General features: G+C 29.2%; 2 protein-coding genes and 1 pseudogene across 2 annotated transcripts; 1 reads left to right on the forward strand and 2 right to left on the reverse strand.

Moving 5' to 3' along the window:
* Positions 1-3,893: 3,893 nt before the first annotated feature.
* LOC113389654 lies at positions 3,894-4,746 on the forward strand (annotated as a pseudogene).
* Positions 4,747-11,276: 6,530 nt separating this feature from the next.
* On the reverse strand, positions 11,277-12,944 carry LOC113389655 (zinc finger protein 883-like). Its single transcript, XM_026626673.1, has one exon. It carries the CDS (start codon positions 12,942-12,944, stop codon positions 11,277-11,279), a length of 1,668 nt encoding a protein of 555 aa, XP_026482458.1.
* Positions 12,945-15,552: 2,608 nt separating this feature from the next.
* On the reverse strand, positions 15,553-16,913 carry LOC113389089 (zinc finger protein 525-like). The gene has a single exon (XM_026626148.1). It carries the CDS (start codon positions 16,841-16,843, stop codon positions 15,845-15,847), a length of 999 nt encoding a protein of 332 aa, XP_026481933.1. The 5' UTR covers positions 16,844-16,913; the 3' UTR covers positions 15,553-15,844.
* Between the last annotated feature and the right edge of the window lie 3,580 nt (positions 16,914-20,493).

Genomic DNA, 20,493 nt, shown 5'->3' on the forward strand with positions numbered 1-20,493 from the left:
TAAAAAATCGCTTCTCATTGATTGACATTGAAAATATTCTAAGCATTGTTTGACATTAAAAACAAATGAAGACGTCGTCTGTCGGTCGTCTAGAGTATATATATATATATATATATATATTATATATATATATATATCTTATAATATATTTATTCATTTTTTTATTTTATCTTAATATTTATTTTTTTATTTTATCTTCTGTAATGGTGTATGAAAGGATAATCCTCCTAAACGATTATTCGGATTTTAATAAATCTTTCTGAAGTTTGTTAAGAAATTTTTTATGATTTCTGATTTATAGAAATATAGTTAGATTGTAGTAACAAATGAAAAAAAAAAATACAATAAATAAATAAAAATATATATATATATATATTATATATATATAATTTCCATTCACCCTGTATCCTCCTTAGGATTTGGCCCCAATAAAAATACAGTACCATCCCTTATATCTATATCACAAGGCTTAGTCTCTTGAGCTTATCCTAGTAAGCGAATTCTTGAATGAAAACATCTTGAATCAAAATCTGTCAGAGGGATGATGGAGGGTGGAATTCAGTGGCGCGCATGCGTATTGTTAAGGGTGTATTCGAAATCAGTCATGTTCGACCAGTCGCGTCGGACGGTCTGCGGGATAAGGGCGAAAATCGATTAAAAGACGGGAAAATTTTTTTTAGAAATTTTCCAAGAAAATCGAAGATCGATTCGTCCCGAAACGTTTGATGTAGTTTTTTAATCGTAAAATATGTGAAGAGCTTAATAAAAAAAAACATTTACACTAAAATTTGTGGTGACTGGTCAAGTATGATTAGGATATGTGAGATTTAGGGAAAATTCTGACCAATTGTAAAAATTTTATTAAGAAGTGACCTGGTTTTAATTACAACGTTGACATTCGGTTTTTGCCAAAAACTATTAACGTGTACGAATTAATAATTAATTTTACTAAACTTTAAATTTATTTCTCGTTATATGAAAGTGCTATTTTATTACAAAGATATTTTTGTTAGATGGTGACAAAAGTGTTTGGTAAAATCCATCAAATAATTATTTTTACCCCAATTTTTTGGTACAAATTATAATATTAATCTGGTTCGAGTGTTTGAGACAAGTTGAAACGTGGCACAATCGGTAAATCACAAAATTACCCAATTTTTACTAAATATTTTGTTATAAACAAAAATCGAATGTAATTGGATTTTATGTGAACCTTCTACAAAAGCTCCAATATTATGCAGATTTTTTTGGTCTAATTTGCATACAATCAATACTTATTGCATAAAAAAATTCGTGGCAGTCTTTAAAAAGTGTAAAAAGCAGAAGGATTTAAAAAATATTGACAGACCAAAAATTAACATGCGAAGTTCTGTATAAAAAACCAGCTGGTAGTCCAAGAAAGCTTTAAAAAATATCGGCAGGCCTAAAATTAACTAAGAAAGTCCAGAAAATCTTTAATTATAATTTCTTGGGTCTATTTTGCATATAAATTTTCTCTAAACAACTAGCTGGAGGTGCAAGAAACTTTTGAAAAATATTGGCAGGCCTAAAATCAACCTGAGAAGTCCAAAAATTAGTTAATTATCATTTTGCATACAATTTTATCTAAACAACCAGCTAGGAGTTCAAGAAACCTTTAAAAAATACTGACAGGCCTAAAATTAACCTGGAAAGTCCAAGAAGCCCTTAATTATCATTTTTTGGATCTATTTCAAATTATACAGGGAAATCGCAGAAACCCTTAATTTTTATTTTTCGGTCTATTTTGCATACAAATTTTGTATAAACAATCTGCTAAAAGTGCAAGAGGCCCTAAATAAATATTGACAGGCCTAAAATTTAAATCAAACCGAAAAATCTGATAAAAGTCTAAGAAACCCTTAATAAAGCCAAAAAAATCGGCCTAAAGACAAAATGACCCTTAACCTGGTACTAGTTTGACCTAAAGTGGAAAGTGTTAGTTGTGTTAAAAAGTCGAAAAAAACTCAAGAAAAAAGGCCCTTAACTTGGTACTAAATCAACACCTATTTATAATATTTCCATTACCAAAACTTTTTGTGTAAAAAAAACTGTTGAAAGTGCAAGAAACCCTAAAAAATGTTCCCAGGCCTAAGAATAACCTGGTACAAGTTTAACCTAAAGTGAAATGTGTCAGTTGTGTTAAAAAGTCCAAAAAACTCTTAATAATTTTTTACCTTGAAAGTCCAAAAAGCCCTAAATAAATATTCCCAGGCCTAAGTTTACCCTGGTACAAGTTTGACCTAAAGTGAAATGTGTTAGTAAAGTTCAAAAGACTTCTAAATAGTGACATATAAAGATGAATTTTGTAGAGAGTGTCATTAGAGACAATAAACGAGTACTTCAAAATGAGGTGTGTTAATAGAACCGAACGATTTTATTAATTTTTTGGTCTATTTTGTATACAATAATACTTGTACAATATATTCATTATCTGAACATTATTGTGTAAAAGGAATGGTGAGTCCAAAAAAGTTTTTGATAGGCCTAAAATTAAAACCAAATTAAAAAACTGCTAGTCCAAAAAAAACTCTAATGAATATTGATAGGTCTAAAATTAAAACCAAGCTGAAAAATCTGCTAGAAGTCCAAAAAACTCTTCATAAATATTAAGAAAACTAAATTCAAACCAAACCGAATTAACTGCTAGAACTCCAAAAAACCTTAATAAATATTAACAGGATTTATATAAAAAGTACTTAATAAAATTAAATCCATAGCAAAATATTGCCAAAAACCAAAAAGCCCCTGACAAATATTGATAGGCCTAAAATTTAAATCAATTCAAGAATCCTGCTAAAAGTCCAAGAAATCCTTAATAAAACCAAAAAAATCTGCCACAAGTCAAAAAGGCCCTTAATAAATATTGACAGGCTTAAAATTAGAATCAAACCAAAAAAAACTGCTAAAAGTCCACGAAACCTTCAATAAAAGCAAAAAAAATCTGGCTAAAAACAACAAGGCCCTTAATGAATATTGATAGACCTAAAATTAAAATCAAATAGAAAAATCTGCTTAAAGTCTAAGAAACCTTCAATAAAACCAAAAAAAATTTACCAGAATTCAGAAAGGCTTTAAATAAATAATGACTGGCTTAAAATTGAAATCAAACAAACAAAAAATCTGCTAGAAGTTCAAAAAACCCTTAATAAATATTGACAGGCCTTAAATTTGAACCAGGTACAAGTTTGACCTAAAGTGGGTGTCCAAGAAACCTTCAATAAAACCAAAAAAAATCTGTATAATAAATCCAAAAAAAGGACAGAAAGGCCCTTAATAAATATTGAAAGATTTAAAATTAAAATCAAACAAACAAAAAATTTGCTAGTAGTTCAAAAAATAAATATTGGCAGGCCTTAAATTTGAACCAGGTATAAGGTAGACCTAAAGTGGAACTTTTCAGTTGTACTAAAAAAATCCTTAATATCAGTGGGCCTAAATTAAACCTGGTACTAGTTTGACCTAAAATAGATCCTGGTTGTACTGAGAAGTGCAAGAAAACCTTAGCAACCCTAAAATTAACTTGGTACTTGTTCGACCTAGTGTGGAACGTGTTAGTTGTCCTAAAAACTCTTAGTTGTTTTGAAATTGAATTGTGACTGATTTGATCTAAAATGCAATGTATTAGTTTTGTGTTTGTTTCAAAACTCAAGTAAGTACTTGCATAATTGTCCAAAATGTATCTTCGAGAGTTAAAAACAAATTTTGGCGAACTGTAGCATCCACTACACTTTACACCAACACCATGACTAGTTCACTTTGCATCTACCCATCAAATCCTAGAACAACCATATATGATAATAATAATAATATGATACCCCAACCAACTATTACCCCGGAGCAATGATTATTAGCCAAGAACTTTCTACTTCGTCATGAGGAGCGGCAGCTCAGAGCTGCTGCTTGACCGCAGGCCGGCGGAGACAAATCAGCAGCAGCAGCAAAGACTAGCCCAGGCTCCTTTGTTAGACGACGAAGACGAGGCTAGAAGGCGCAAATTGCTGCTTCTAGCCGCTGCTGCAGCTGCTCCTTCCAAGAGCAAACCCCAACAAAGAAGTTGCCGGGAACGGGTATGGTTTTACACGACTGCTGCTCTGGCTCTGATCAGCGCAGGAGCTGGTTCAAGTTTGTTGTTTTTTGGTACCTTTGTATGTGGATCCTGCGATATCGACTTTGATGGCTAATTTTTCGTCGCAGGCTGTCACTTGCCAGACTTCTAGAAGGGAAGACTTGGCTGGTTTGAATAATTGTTCTTGGAGCTCTTGCAGGGAAGGTTGTACTAGTGATATGTACAGGTGCACACATATCTATGTATCCTACACAGTGCCACCTGATGAAGACAACATGACGTCTACGGAAACTTATGAAGACCTAATGCTTAACCCTATTAATGGCACCCGGGTCGAAGACGCCCAACTCTTCGTCAACATCAAGGGGTGTGGGTATCCCCCCAGGATAGATTGTGGGAATTTCACGGATTATTATGGAACCGAAGGTGTGGAGTTTCCTTGTTACTATTCAAAACAAAATCGGACGATAGTTATGACCAAATACGATAGAGACGAACAGGTTAAAGTGATTGTGCATTTTTTTGCGGTGCCCTTTGTAGTCACTCTGGTTGCTTCGGTTACTTTGTGCGTGATGCACTGCGATTGCAGGGCTACTGTTTCTGCATCTGATAGGAGGCGGAGACCTCCGAGACGACAGAGGATTGGGAATATAAGGTAAATAAATTTTTTCTACATCAACTATAGTATCAATTAATAGAAAATTCGGGACATTTTTTGGTTTTTGTCAATTAACTCAAAAATTTCATATGGAACCACCCCTTTTCAGTTAGATTGAGTGAAACTAGATAAAATTCACTACGTTTCCTTGTTAACACTTTTATACACTCCGATATAAAATTTTGAATAAAACGACTTTGAATTCGATATTTCATTCTTTAGTAGCAATTAATAGAAAATTTGGGACTTTTTTGGTTTTTGTCAAATAACTCAAAAATTTCCTATGAAACCATCCCTTTTCAGTTAGACAGGGTGAAACTAGATAAAATTTACAACATTTCCTAGGGAACATTTTTATACAGTCCGATATAAAAGTTTTGAATAAAACGACTTTGAATTCGATTATTCATAATTATGATAATTATGATCATACTTAATTGCTGGGGAAGGGCTATTTTCAATTCAAACATATTTTTGAACTATATTTTTAAGTAAAAATTGATAGTTTTACTGCTTGATATCAGGTTGTCAGAGAAAAAATATAAATTGCATTACTATAGTGATAAAGCTAGTTTTGAAATTCTTAACCACAAATTAGTGATAACATTCTTTCCAATTGTGAAAAACCTGTTTTGGACATAAAAATCAGTTTTGGAACTGTTGATGTTGATATAGTGACCAAGAACATGATTTTTGGAAATTTGTGATTAAATTTGTTTTTAAATTAAATATAGTTAATAACAACAATTGATAATAGTCTGTGATGATAGTTAATTGTGTATTAGTAATTTAATTGAGAAAGTGAAATATTAATAAATTTTATTATTGATTTAAAATATAAACAAGTAGTCATAACTGCAATTTATAATTTTTCATAATTTTATCTTTGACATAATTTCTATTTTTATATTTTTTATAATTAATTGATTTATTATTTAAAAATTATTTTAATAAATGAAAAAAAATTAACTTCTTTATTCAAATTCTGGTGAAGGACAAAATTGGTCTTTTTATGATTTAGTTCAAACTTACATATAAATTTATACTAATTATTTCTTATTTATATATATATATATATATATATATATATATATATTTATATATATTTAAATAAACTATCCTACATTTTTTGAATCAGAAGAAAAATTTGATTTATTAATTTGATTTAATTTTTAATTTGTGATAGAAGAAAATTGTTTTTCTTTTAAGTTTAGTTAAAAAAATTAAATACATATAAATTTATATGAGATATATTTGAATATATATATATATATATATATATATATATATATATATTTACTTGAGTTTTTATAAATTAATTCAATCATTAGATAATCTGAATTAAGTTTTAATTTCTGGCAGAACAAACTTGGTTATTGGTTAAAAATTCTGGTTATTGGTTAAATATTTACTTACTATAAGAAATTCTTGGAAGAAAAAATAATACGATTTATTTTGTTGGGCAAATACTTTCTTCGTATATATTTGCATTCAAGTCACGTAGTAGTATCATAAATTACTTTTAAAACCTGTTTCAGGATTTACTTTAAAACTACCTGAAAAATGTGTGAAAATCGTACTAGACAGGTAAACTTAAAATAAATTTACCTGAAGAAATGTTTATCGATGTTTGGAAATATATATACAAGGTTGAATAATACTTTTTTTATATAATTTCGAAAATAGTATCTAAATTATTTGCACAAAAGAACAAAATTTTTACACATAAAATAATATCTCTAAATTCTTCAAGTAAATTCGATATTTTGAATACATAAACTATAGTGAACTAATACTGAATATTTTATAAATTGTATAATTAATTAAATTAATATTGATTTTTTTAGAGACTTTACTAAAAGATGATGAGAACATAATTTTAAAATTTATTCATTGTAATAAGTTTTTTTAAGCATCAATCCAATTATAATTTTTTATAAATTTAATATATTAAATAAGAAGTTAACAAAATTAAATTTAAAAACATTTTCAATCAAACTTGAAACGTTCTAAATTTTTAATAAAATTATCTAACAAAAATTAGAAAATAATAATTGTAATTCAACCCCCATTTTCATAATTTTTTACAATACATGTAATACATGTATTTTATTACATAATTCAATATCAAATATCAGAATTATGTAAAAAAATATATAAATGCCCAAAATTCAAGGATATACATATATATCGTACCTACATGGAATATTATATGAAGACAAATAATAATGATAATGGTAATTCGATTCATGAATATGTGAAGAATATATGGACATTTTGCATGTCGACAGGTTTTTATAAAATTATATGTATATATATATATATATATATATATATAAAATAATTTTGAAATAAATCAACCAATATGAGAAAATTACTTTAAAGGATTTACTTTGAAACTACCTGAAAATCGTACTGACTGGTAAACTTAAAATTTTGCCTGAAAATTATTTTCACACTAGTAGAAAACAAACCAAATTTTTCACAGAACACAAAATAATTTCATATTTAGTTTCCCAAGGTGTAGTTTATGTCAAAATTTTATTTAAAAAAATCAGATTTGCTAATTTTGTGTCTTTTTTTGACGATAGATACCATGGTCTTATAGAACATACTAAAATATTAAGGCCCTATGACAAGTAATTTATTTTTAAAAAATCGTTTTATTAAAAAAACTTTTAAAAAGAATGCCTCCATACAGAATTTGTGAGTAATTTTACAAAAACTGAAAAAAGTCCCGAATTTTCTATTTGTTGTTAAAGACTGAAAAATTGAATTCAAAGTCGTTTTATTCAAAACATTTGTATCGAAGTGTATATAACTGTTGGCATGGAATTATTGTAAATTTTATCTAGTTTCTCCTAAGCTAACTAAAAAAGAGTGTCTCCATACAGAATTTGTGAGTTATTTGACAAAAACTAAAAAAGCGCTGCGCCGATTAGGATTGCAATAGATCAGCCAAGCCATTAGAAATTAATTTTAAACTTTGGAATTAGCAAAATAATAAGAGAGCAGTCTACAAAACTTCTCTAATTGTGTAAAAAATGTTAACATTAATTTAAATAATCAAATAATATCAAGGACTACGTACACCATATATACATAATCGTGCCAGTACTTTTTATAGCAGATGTTTAATATTTCACAAAATAATTCATTTAATAAAAATATTACGACGTTTTTCATAATTATCTAACCCTACCTAACTAAAAAAGGGTGCTTTCATATAAAATTTGTGAGTTGTTTGACAAAAACTAAAAAAATATCCCGAATTCTCTAATTATTGCTAAAGAATGAAAAATCAAATTCAAAGTCATTTTATTCAAAACTTTTATATGGGAGTGTATATAAGTGTTTATAAGGATTCGAAGTATCTAAGGATTCGAAGTAAATTTTATCTAGTTTAACTAAAAAGGGTGCTTTCATATAAAATTTGTGAGTTATTTGACCAAAACCAAAAAAATGTCCCGAATTCTCTAATTATTGCTAAAGAATGAAAAATCAAATTCAAAGTCGTTTTATTCAAAACTTTTATATCAGAGTGCATAAAAGTGTTTCTAAAGAAATGTAGTAAATTTTATCTAATTTCACCCTATCTTACTGAAAAGGGGTGCTTTCATATAAAATTTGTGAGTTATTTGACAAAAACCAAAAAAAAGTCCCGTTTACTAATATGGCGATAAAGTTCATGCATTAAACAGTCCTACAAAAATTGGTAGAATTATGAAAATTAATTAATATTTGGATAAATAGGTTACAATTATAGAACATACAAGCACGTGTCTGTTTGATAAATATCAATTGGAAATCGTAATGTTTAGATTTAATTGTAATCAAAAACTTTATTTTAAAAACAGTTGAAAATTTTAATCTAAGTATCTAAGCCTTACTATTTCTATTATTGTTATTTTGTTATATTTTATTATTTTTCTAGTATTATTTTATTATTCAGAAATTTTATTTATATTATTTATTAATTTTATTTTTATTATTATTTGCTTATATTTTATATCAAATCATATAACGGATATTATTTTCATGTAAATTTTATCCTTTGCACTTTTATTTATTTAAATTTATGTTATTATTTATCAATATTACTAGATGTTAATAATTTAACAGTTGTAGAAATTATTGAAATAAAAAAAAAAAAAAAAAATCTAAGTCTCAATTTCACTTGATTAAGTCAATTATTACTTGCCTCAAGGCAATATGCCCCTCACAACTACTTTTAATCACAATCCAAAATACCTACAAAACTATTTATTCCTCCTTACATAATTTATAAAAAATAAATGACAATGAGTCGAGTTGTCGTCGAGTCGTGACACTGTGTCATAAATATTAGAAGAGCATCAGAATTGATAGGGGCCCCCTTGAAATGGTATCATTTTCTATAACGGCAGCTCTTACATCGATTTTAGATTGCCTTTCATTTTATCCACCCTTAAAGACTCCTATAGTCGTTTTATTTATGATCGAAAGACATGCGAAATGCGACAGACACAAGATGGGAGGACTTTGCGAAAAAATATTAATCGTAAGAAATTGTTTATGAAATATTATATATATATATATATATATATATATATATACTAGCTGATCCGACAGACGTTGTCCTGGAACCATGTCTACAATTTTTTAATATAATATACAAATATTTACCGTTTATCTAAAAATAATAATTAAGGATTTTTAAATTACTCCTCGCGCCAAAATGCATATAGATTTACAATATGAGCGATGTTAAATGTAGAACTGCTTTAAATAAAATAATGAGTTGCAATTCCCACACTATATTGGAAATAGAAGTCTTTTAAACAGAATAACATAACCATAACCATAACATAACACTGGTACTTCATGTTGGATTAAATTAATTTAATTTTTTATTATTTAAGATATCCAAATTTGCATCTTAAACTTCTCCTAATCGATATCGTGAGTGCCGAATTGTATGTTTTCATCTTTACTTTCCCATTTGTTGTTTTAAAGTGAAATTTTTACGAATTTTAAAACTATTGTGGAAAGATTAGTAAAAGATGCAAAGAAATTATATATTGAAAAAAAAACTCTGTTCAAAATTCAATATCCGAATCTTGTGTTAGCGCCCCCTAAGGCGTGCACTCGTATTTTTCGCATGCGTCGCATTAAAGGTAGGACCGGCTCTGATTAATACTTAATTTCATATTTTAAGTGAATTAATTTTCCATATCCTATTCATATGTGTGTCATTAAATCTGCCATACATATACTGTATTTTGTTATTTTAATTTCTGGCACTTCTCAGCTGCTTTTCGGCAATAATAATGTAGACATTTCGTTTTCCTTCTTCATAATCATAAATTTATTATACATATTCTAATATTGTCTAGGCTCATAAGTAAATTGAAATTTTTGGCAGATGATAGTTTTCATTCGTTTTCAATGCAAACAATGGCATGTCGTTTTTGCATTTTTTCCATTTATTTCTACAATATTGCACAAGTACTTTAGAATCACATACATCCTAGAAAATTTCCTTAAAAAACTTAAGAAAGATTTATCTAAATCCGAATAATCGTTTAGAAGGAGCATACAGTGAGTGCTTGTAATTTAATATGAACTTTATATAATAGCAATAAAGCTTCAATTGATTCTACGTTTTAGTTAGAAAACGTTTGTATGAGAATAAGAAAAGGGCTGTTTTTAGGGTTTTCTCGGCAATTATTCGATTTTTTCCTTGGACTTCAACGAACATTTTAAAAAAAGAATTGGCCAAGTCTACATTATTTTCACTTTGGAACTCGAGAGTATAATGAACCTAATTCCAAAATTTCATGCAAATTGTAGACAGTAAAAAAATTCAGGCCCAAAACGCTCCATTAAATATTTCGTATCCAATTCCAAACATATGAATTTTTGAAACAATTAATTTCTCAGCTGTTTTGTGACAATAATAATGTAGACATTACATTTTCTTATTCATAATCATAAATATATTATATTCTAACATTGTCTAGACTCATAAGTGAATTGAAATTTCGGGCAGGTGAGAGTTCTCATCGAACTATTTTCAGTGTCAAACAATGATATGTCGTTTTTTGTAAAAATAATTATTTTCCATTTAATTCTACAATATTACTATATTTTTATAACAATTCACATCCTTAAAATTTTTCTTAACAAACTTCAGAAAGATTTATCAAAATCAGAATAATCGTTTAGGAGCATGTTTACATACATCATTACAGAAAAAATTATATATAAGATATACATATACATACATATATATATATATATATATATATATATATAACTGCTTGATATCAAGCTTAAATCTAATCCAAGACCAGTGGTTGCTGGTCTATGTTTATTCATGCTTAATTTATAAAAATTAAAATATAAAATGATATATGTTGCTTTGATTTTCAATAAATGCATATTATTTAATTTTTACTGTATATTTCGTACTATTTATACATTTTATTATATGTAAGATTTATAACATTTTTACAAATATTTAAATTCAATTTAACAATATGTTTAGATTCATTGTTTTTCTTCACTCTTCCGCTTATGATGTGCCATGTGTGTCTTCAAATGGATTGATTGTGTAAATGCTTTATTGCATATTTCACATTTGTAAGGACGCTCTCCATTATGAATTAGCATGTGTTTCTTCAAATTACTCGGATGTCTGAATGTCTTGTTACAAATAGTGCATTCGTGGGGGCGCTCATCGCTGTGAATGAGCATGTGTTGTTTCAGATTAGTTGATTGTGTGAATGCTTTATTGCATATATTGCATTTATGAGGTCGTACCCCTTCATGTTTCAGCATGTGAATTTTTACATGATTTAACTGTGTGAATGTCTTATTGCATATATTGCATGCATGGGGACGTATCTCTTCGTGTACCGGCATGTGAACCTTCATGTTACTTAATTGGGTGAATGTCCTCTTGCATATGTTGCATTCAAAGGGGCGCTCTCCTTTGTGTAGCAGCATGTGTTTTTTCAGATTACCTGATTTTGTAAAGGTCTTCTTGCATATATTACACTCATGTGGTCGCTCACCACTGTGAGTGACCATGTGATTCTTCAGATAGTCTGGAAGTGAGAATGCCTTATTACAAATATTGCATTTATGGGGGCGCTCACCACTGTGAATGATCATGTGCCTGTTCAGAGTAGTTAGATGTTTGAACGTCTTATTGCATACATTGCATTCATGAAGACGTGCTTCATTGTGTATCAGCATGTGATTTTTCAGACCACTTAAATGTGTGAATGTCTTATTGCATATTACACATTTATGAGGTTGCTCACCGCTATGAATTGCCACGTGTTGCCTCATATAATTTGAGCTTGCGAATGTCTTATTGCATATACTGCATTCATAGGGTCGCTCATCACTGTGACTAACCATGTGTTGTTTCAGACTAGCTGATTGTGTAAATGTCATCTTGCATATACTGCACCCATGCGGACGTACTCCTTTGTGTATCAACATGTGTACTTTCATATTACTTGAATTTCTGAATGTCTTATAGCATATATTGCACTTATGGAGACGCTCACCACTATGAATGAGGATGTGAGTTCTCAGATTAGATTTTTGTGTGAACGTCTTCTTGCATAGATTGCACTTATGAAGATGCTCACCACTATGAATGAGGATGTGAGTTCTCAGATTAGATTTTTGTGTGAACGTCTTCTTGCATAGATTGCACTCATAGGGACGCTCACCACTATGGGTGAACATGTGACGTTTCAGATGGCTTAAGTTAATGAATGTCTTATTGCATTCACTGCATTTATGTGGACGCTCACCAGTGTGAATGGTCATGTGATTTTTCAAAACACGTGTATCTTTGAAAGTCTTTTGACAGATTTCACATTCGTAAGGGCGTTCATTGCTATGACTAGGCTTGTGATCAACCATGTGTTTTGTTAGAAGATGGGAATCTGCGAATGATTGATTACAAATGTCACAATCAAAAGACTCCTGCTTGACTTCATCTTCAATTGTCACCTCGGAGTTCATAAATCTTTCCAAACATGTATCATTATCCTCAGAACACGATTCAGATTTAACGATAGCATCGAGATCATGAAATTCATCATCATTTTTGCTTTCAATGTCTTCTGCTGAATATTCTGGTGGTTCAATTTTAATTGCCTGATCATTCTTATACACAATTGTTTCGTCTGACATTTTATAATATTCTTAATGCTTATACTCACTAAATATTTACGAAATTATTCTTACGAAATAATAATCAACAATTTTTTTAAAATATTACAAATGCTTCCAACTAAAATTTAATTCATTATTTGACATGTGAAGCATAGAGCAATGTTTTTAGAAAGATGAGACATTTGCCAAAGCGCGTTAATATTTAATAAGTGGCGCCCTTTTTCAAATGCATTATCGTTCTCTATGTCTGAACTGGCAACAAACGTCTTTATTATTAATTTCAAAATGATTATTACCTAGAGTAGACAATTAATTAATATTAAATGATTTAGAGGAGAATTTATTAATTCCATGTCCTGCTAAAGATATTAGCTTTGTTTGTTTATTTCTAATCAAGATCATGTTTAAGAGCTGAAAATGGACATAGATCCGAAACGTGAACAACAAATAATAATTTTTTGAAAAACTGTTTGGTTTTTTCTTACTATTGGATTCCTTGTCCGAAACTCAACACATTTATACAGATGAAAGAGTTAGGACATTTTTACTAGCTGATAAATTTAAAATTGTTCAGTAGTTTAGGAGCACATTTTGTATAACTACGTGACACACACACACAAATTATATATATATATATAACTATATTATATTAACTACTAAATCATATATATATATATATATATATATATATATATATATATATATATATATATATATAGTTAACTAGTAGTACACGGCATCGTGTCTTAAGGCAAATTGCTGAAACTTCCCGTGCCGCAATTTAAATATTTTAAAAGCTTTAAAATTTTTCGAAAAATTTGAAAGAAATTAACTTTTTTTTAATTTGAAATATTTTTTTATATTTTGAAATTTTTTGAAGCGCGTAAGCACTCCGTTTACGGTTATACATTTTTACGTAACACGAAGAAATGTAAACAAAATTTGTACTTATTATTAAGATCTTTATAAAATATCTGTTAATTTGATATGCATATGTTTAATGATCATTTTTGTGTGCCAAATGGCTTTTCTTTTATTTTTTCTATTGGATCTCCAAAATCGCTAGACCTGCCTTCCTAAAAATTTAATCAGTTTTGCAATTTGTTAATACAAATAAAATGTTTTTTGAATCATTCAGATCGAACGTCCGCTTAAGAAATCCGTTTTCTCAAAGACTGAATTACCATTTTGCACTTTTTATCCCGTATCTTCGAAACGGCTCGTCCTGCCTTTGCCAAAAACTAAACAACACGTCTTAATGTCCATGTTAAAAAGTTAAAAAATAATTGTTGTAAACGAAAGTATGAGTAAATGACATTTATTTCTAATGAAATATTTACACAAATTGTAATAGACAAAAATTACACAAGCTAAAATAAACTAACTCTTCGACAAAAATAGCTTGTTCTCCAGAACAAAAATTTTAGATTAGAAAATCACCGAAATTAAATAATTTATCCCAAAGAAGTTTATTTTTTGCCAAATCATTCGATTAGTTAATTTTATAATATCTCGATCGTTCAAGTCTTTCTGAATGAAAATGATCGGAAACCACCGACAAAATTAATAACTAATTGATTTAAAGACAAAATTTTGCAATCTGGAATTGATTAATTTGATTAACTAGTTGGTATTGGTATTTTGCCTTAAGGCAAGTTACATAAACTTCCCGAAATGTGTAAATAATCGATTTAATCAATAAAAAATAAAATAATTTATGAGTGATTATAAGTATTCCGAGTAGATTTATTACACATCATTGCAAACGAACCAACGAACACGTTAACTCGGAGTATTTTATAAAAGCAAATTTTCAAAAATCAATAATTTTTTATAATTGAACCAGTTTCCGTAGGACTTTAATGGTTTGGTATGTTTGATGACCAAGTACTCTATTGTTATACCAAGTAAATCATCTAATTTTAATTTTAACAAACGTCAAAAAAAACTACTCATTTTCTCAAACTTTGATGAATTTTTAAAATTAAACTACTTGTCGTAAGGCCGTAATATTACAGTAAGTTCTATAAGACCACGATATATATCGCCAAAAAAAGTTCCATGAAAATCAACTCAAATTTTTTTTCAATAGTTAATTACAAGAAAACGGCTCGGTAGATTCTCACCTAAAATTAATCAGTATCATTCCCAATTAATATCTTTCGAACAGTTTTTGATTTTTTAAAATCGGTTCGGTAGGATGAGCTTAAATGTGGACGAAAAGTTTAACACTTTTTTTCAAATTACAACGAAACGTCTCGGCCGATCGTCCCATAAATATATATATATATATATATATATATATATATATATATATATATATATATGAAATCTATTATCTTAAATACAAATCTAATATCAGTACTGCTCGATATCAAGCTGAGATTGAATCCAGAACTCGTAGTTGCTAATCATTAAATTATATAAATTAAAACATATAATGATATAATATGTAATAATTGCTTTTATTATCAATGAATAAATGCATATTATTTAATATTTTATATTCATACATTATATTAAAAGTAAGAATATTTTATAACATATTTACAAATATTTAAGTTCAATTTAACAATATGTTTAGATTCATTGTTTTTCTTCACTCTTCCGATTATGACGTGCCATGTGTCTCTTTAAATCGGTAGTTTGTGTAAATGCTTTATCGCATATTTCACATTTGTAAGGACGCTCTCCATTTTGAATCAGCATGTGATTTTTCAGATTACTCGGATGTCTGAATGTCTTGTTACAAATAGTGCATTCGGTGGGGGCGCTCATCGCTGTGAATGAGCATGTGTTGTTTCAGATTATAGGATTGTGTGAATGCCTTTTTGCATATATTGCATGCATGGGGACGTATCTCTTCGTATACCAGCATGTGATTCTTCAAGTTACTTAATTGCGTGAATGTCCTATTGCTATGTTGCATTCAAAGCAGCGCTCTCCTTGTGTAGCAGCATGTGTTTTTTCAGATTACCTGATTCTGTAAAGGTCTTCTTGCATATATTACACTCATGTAGTCGCTCACCATTGTGAGTGACCATGTGTTTCTTCAGGTGGTAAGGAAGTGAGAATGCCTTATTACAAATATTGCATTTATGGGGGCGCTCACCACTGTGAATAATCATGTGTCTGTTCAGACTATTTAAATGTCTGAAAGTCCTATTGCATACATTGCATTCATGAGGACGTTCTTCATTGTGTATCAGCATGTGATTTTTCAGACTACGTGAATGCGTGAATGTCTTATTACATATACTGCATTCATAGTGTCGCTCATCACTGTGAATAGGCATGTGCTCTTTCAGATGACTTGTAGTTATAAACGTCTTATAGCATATATTGCACTTATGAGGACGCTCACCACTATGAATGAGGATGTGAGTTTTCAGATAAGATTTTAGTGTGAACGTCTTCTTGCATATATTGCACTCATAGGGACGCTCACCACTATGGGTGAACATGTGACTTTTCAGATAGCGTAAGTGAGTGAATGACTTATTGCATTCACTGCATTTATGTGGACGCTCAACAGTGTGAATGGTCATGTGATTTTTCAAAACACGTAATTGATTGAAAGTCTTTTGACAGATTTCACATTTGTAAAGGCGTTCTTTGCTATGACTAGGCTTGTGATCAACTATGTGTTTTGTTAGATGATGGTAATCTGCAAATGATTGATTACAAATGTCACAATCAAAAGACTCCTGTTTGATTTCATTTTCAATTGTCACCTCGGAGTTCATGAATCTTTCTAAACATGCATCATTATCCTTAGAACACGATTCAGATTTAACAATAGCATCAAGATCATCAAATTCATCATCATTTTTGCTTTCAATGTCTTCTGCTGAATATTCTGGTGGTTCAATTTTAATTACCTGATCATTCATAGACGTAATTGTTTCGTCTGACATTTTTAAATATTTCTAATGCTTATACTCACTAAATATTTACGAAATTATTCTTACGAAATAATAATCTAATTTAATCAACAATCCTTTAAAATATTACAAATGATTTCAACTAAAATTTAGTTCATTATTTGACAAATGAAGCATAGAGTAATGCTTTTAGAAAGATGAGACATTTACCAAAGTGCGTTGATATTTAACAAGTGGCGCCCTTTTTCAAATGCATTATGCTTCTATGTGTCTTAACTGGCAACAAACGTCTTTATTATTAACTTCAAAATGATTATTACCTAGACAATAAATTAATAATAAATGATTTACTTGTATTGACATAATTGAAGAATTGATCAAATTTTCATTATTCATTAATTAATATATTAAATGATTTAGAAGAAAATTTATTAATTCCAAGTCCTACATAAGATATTAGCTTTGTTTGTTTATTTCCAATCAAGATCATGCTCAATTGCTGAAGATGGGACGTAGAAAGATATTTTAATTTCATATAATTTGAAATTGAAAAATACACATAATTATGTTTACTTTAAAAACTATTTATTTTCATCAAGGGTTGTCCATCCCTAACTTTTTTAAAATTTTGGAATCAATTTTCTTTTAATTTTAATTTGCTTAATGCGGAACTAAATAATGCTACAATTCTAAATTTTCACCTCTCAAGAAAAATAAAAATAAAAGTAAAATTTTCTACTCTCTCAATTTTTATCAATCTTAGTAAAACTGTGAGCATGCCACATTAAAATATAATTTAAAAATGAATAATCAAATTTTACAACGTAATTAAAATATTAATGAATTAATGAAAAGCGTGGTAATAATATATCAAAATCTTGAAACTCTAAATGACTATTAAGGGACATTTATATGCGGCGTGCTTTACAGTGGGTAAACTATTCATTTATTTTTGAAGTAAAACTACTTTAGGCGCGGCTAGGGTGTAAATCTGTACAAATGCAACGGAAATAGCGTTACGCTCGAACTGTACGTCAAATCATTTCAATACGGGTCGATTGTGATTAGTCATCGTTGTGCATGTGAATAGAGATCTGTCGTTGTATGCGTACCGGCATCAACGTTGCATGCGTACCGATATTAACAAGGAAATTGACATAGATAAATAACAATTTTAAAGTTACATCAAAGTACAAATCTTGATTTAATGAAAAATGCCTGAATCAGAAGAATATTTTACCCTGTTCCTTGAAAATAATAAAACAAATTAAACATGTGTGCCGTGTACTAAACGTAAGTTTATTGATTAATAATTATTTCTATATTAATCGTAGTTTCTATAAATCTTCGAAGTTATTAAAATGAAAAATATTTTTTAGACAAGACAGATATTACAGCTGTTCAAAGAATGTGATTATATCGCCAGCAAAAAAGTAAAAAAATACAAGCAGTCAATGAATGAATGTTAATTTTAATTACATGAAGTTCTTCAAACACAATTATTACATGATGAGTGAAGTTTCAAAAACAATATTTGTTCAGGTGTTGTTTAACATAATCCACTGTGTGAACGAATATTATAGAATTTATTAATCAGGTATTACTTCATTTCTCTAATGAAGGTTCATCTCTAAATGCTAATTACAATGACAAACCGATCATGTCATATTTGAAGTATGACTTTAATTACATTATAGTTTTTAAATATTATACATATTTTTAATGCTATTATAAATATATAATTTATAATTTTACATTACTTAAATGCGTATAATGGTTGACACTGATAAATGTGTGCATCACGAGTGTTGCCATATTACTAATAAACATTATTCAAAATTGTTATACGATGTATTTATTTATCTTGTACAGTAGCAAATAAGTTTTACTTCAATCGCGGGTGAACCTTACGCGCACTCTTTTTTTGTTAGTTGCTCCTTTCACTTATGTACCACATTATAGTTATTTTCGTACTAAACGTTTTATACTAAAAATATTGTTTGTGGCAACACAACGTTTGCCGGGTCAGCTAGTATATATATATATATATTATATATACATATATATCGATTTATAATACACAATGTATTATATACAGAGGAGTGAAATTACGAGGCAAAAGCCAAAAGCGGCCATAATCTCTATTTAATAACGCCACGGCCCGTAGCACAAAGGATTCTATATGTAAAAGCGGAGGATTAATATCGCTAATGGAATTATTATATGACAGACCGTGTGTCCATCATATTTCGATACAAATTCAGCAATTCAGCATTTCAGTATTTTACTATTTCGGTATTTTATTATATCAGTGTTTTGGTGTTCCATTATTCAACTGTATTATCTGTGGATTGAATCGAGCCGTTGCATTTCCATATATATGACGTGGTAAATAGACTATGTTGTCTAATTTATATGGATTAATATATAACTAGTTGGTATTGGTATTTTGCCTTGAGGCAAGTTACGTGAACTTCTCGATATGTGTAATTAATCGACTTAATCAATAAAAAATAAATTAATTTATGAGTGATTAAAAGTATTCCGAGTGCATTTATTACACATCATTGTTAACGAACGAACACGTTAACTCGGAGTATTTTCTAAAAGCAAATTTTTAACAATCAACAATTTTTATAAATGAACCAGTTTCCGTAGGACTTTAATGGTTTAGTATGTTCATCAAGACCAAGTACTCTATCGTTATACCAAGTAAATCGTCTAATTTTAATTTTAACTACTCATTTTCTCAAACTTTGATAAATTCTTAAAATTAAACTAATTGTCGTAAGGCTATAATATTTCAGTAAGTTCTATAAAACCATGATATATATCGCCAAAAAAATTCCATAAAAATCGGCTTGTTTTTCAACAGTTAATTACAAGAAAACGGCTCGGTAGATTTTCACCTATAACTAATCAGTATCGTTCCCAACTAATATCTTTCGAACGGTTTTTGATTTTTTAAAATAGATTCGGTAGTATGAGCTTAAATGTGGACGAAAACTTTAACACTTTTTTCCAAATTACAAAGAAACGGCTCGGCCGATCGTCGCACAAAATTAAGAAAGGATAATTTACATCAAAATACATGGATGGGCTTTTAAATTTTTAAAATCGGTTCAGGCGGTTTGAAGCAAACGCCGATGAAAGTTCTAATTTTGACAAACGCCAAAAAACGATACTAATTTTTGCAAATTTTGACGAATTTTTAAAGTTAAACCTGTTGTCGTAGAGCCATAATATTTCAGTATGATCTAGAAAACTATGGTATCTACCGTCAAAAAAATACTAATAAAAATCGTCAAAAAAAATTTGTAACACTTTATTACAAGAAAACTGCCCGGCCGATCTCTACCAAAAACTAATCAGCACGATTCCCAACCAATATCTTTGTAACAGTTTTCGAATTTTCAAAATCAAATCAGAATTGCGGGCTAAAACGTGGATTAAACTTTATTCACTTTACTGCGATTCATAAAGAAACGGCTTGGCCGATCGTCGCACAACACTGACAAACAATAGTCCTTATTGAGATACATCGAATGGCTTTTAAATTTTTGAAATCGGTCCAGTCGTCTTTGAGAAAACGTCGATTTACGGCAAAAAATCTGTTCACACACACACACACATACTTTTTCCAAATTTGGTCTCATTCGATTCAGAATGGCTTGAAACGTCGA

Source organism: Ctenocephalides felis, unplaced genomic scaffold (genome assembly GCF_003426905.1).
Source record: "Ctenocephalides felis isolate EL2017-DRISC unplaced genomic scaffold, ASM342690v1 CF-g0.4_SCAFFOLD_03573, whole genome shotgun sequence".
NCBI lineage: Eukaryota > Metazoa > Arthropoda > Insecta > Siphonaptera > Pulicidae > Ctenocephalides > Ctenocephalides felis.

Bases quoted from the DNA above. Each gene is read 5' to 3' on its own strand.
- LOC113389655 (XM_026626673.1), bottom strand. From the start codon at position 12,944: ATGTCAGACGAAACAATTGTGTATAAGAATGATCAGGCAATTAAAATT.
- LOC113389089 (XM_026626148.1), bottom strand. From the start codon at position 16,843: ATGTCAGACGAAACAATTACGTCTATGAATGATCAGGTAATTAAAATT.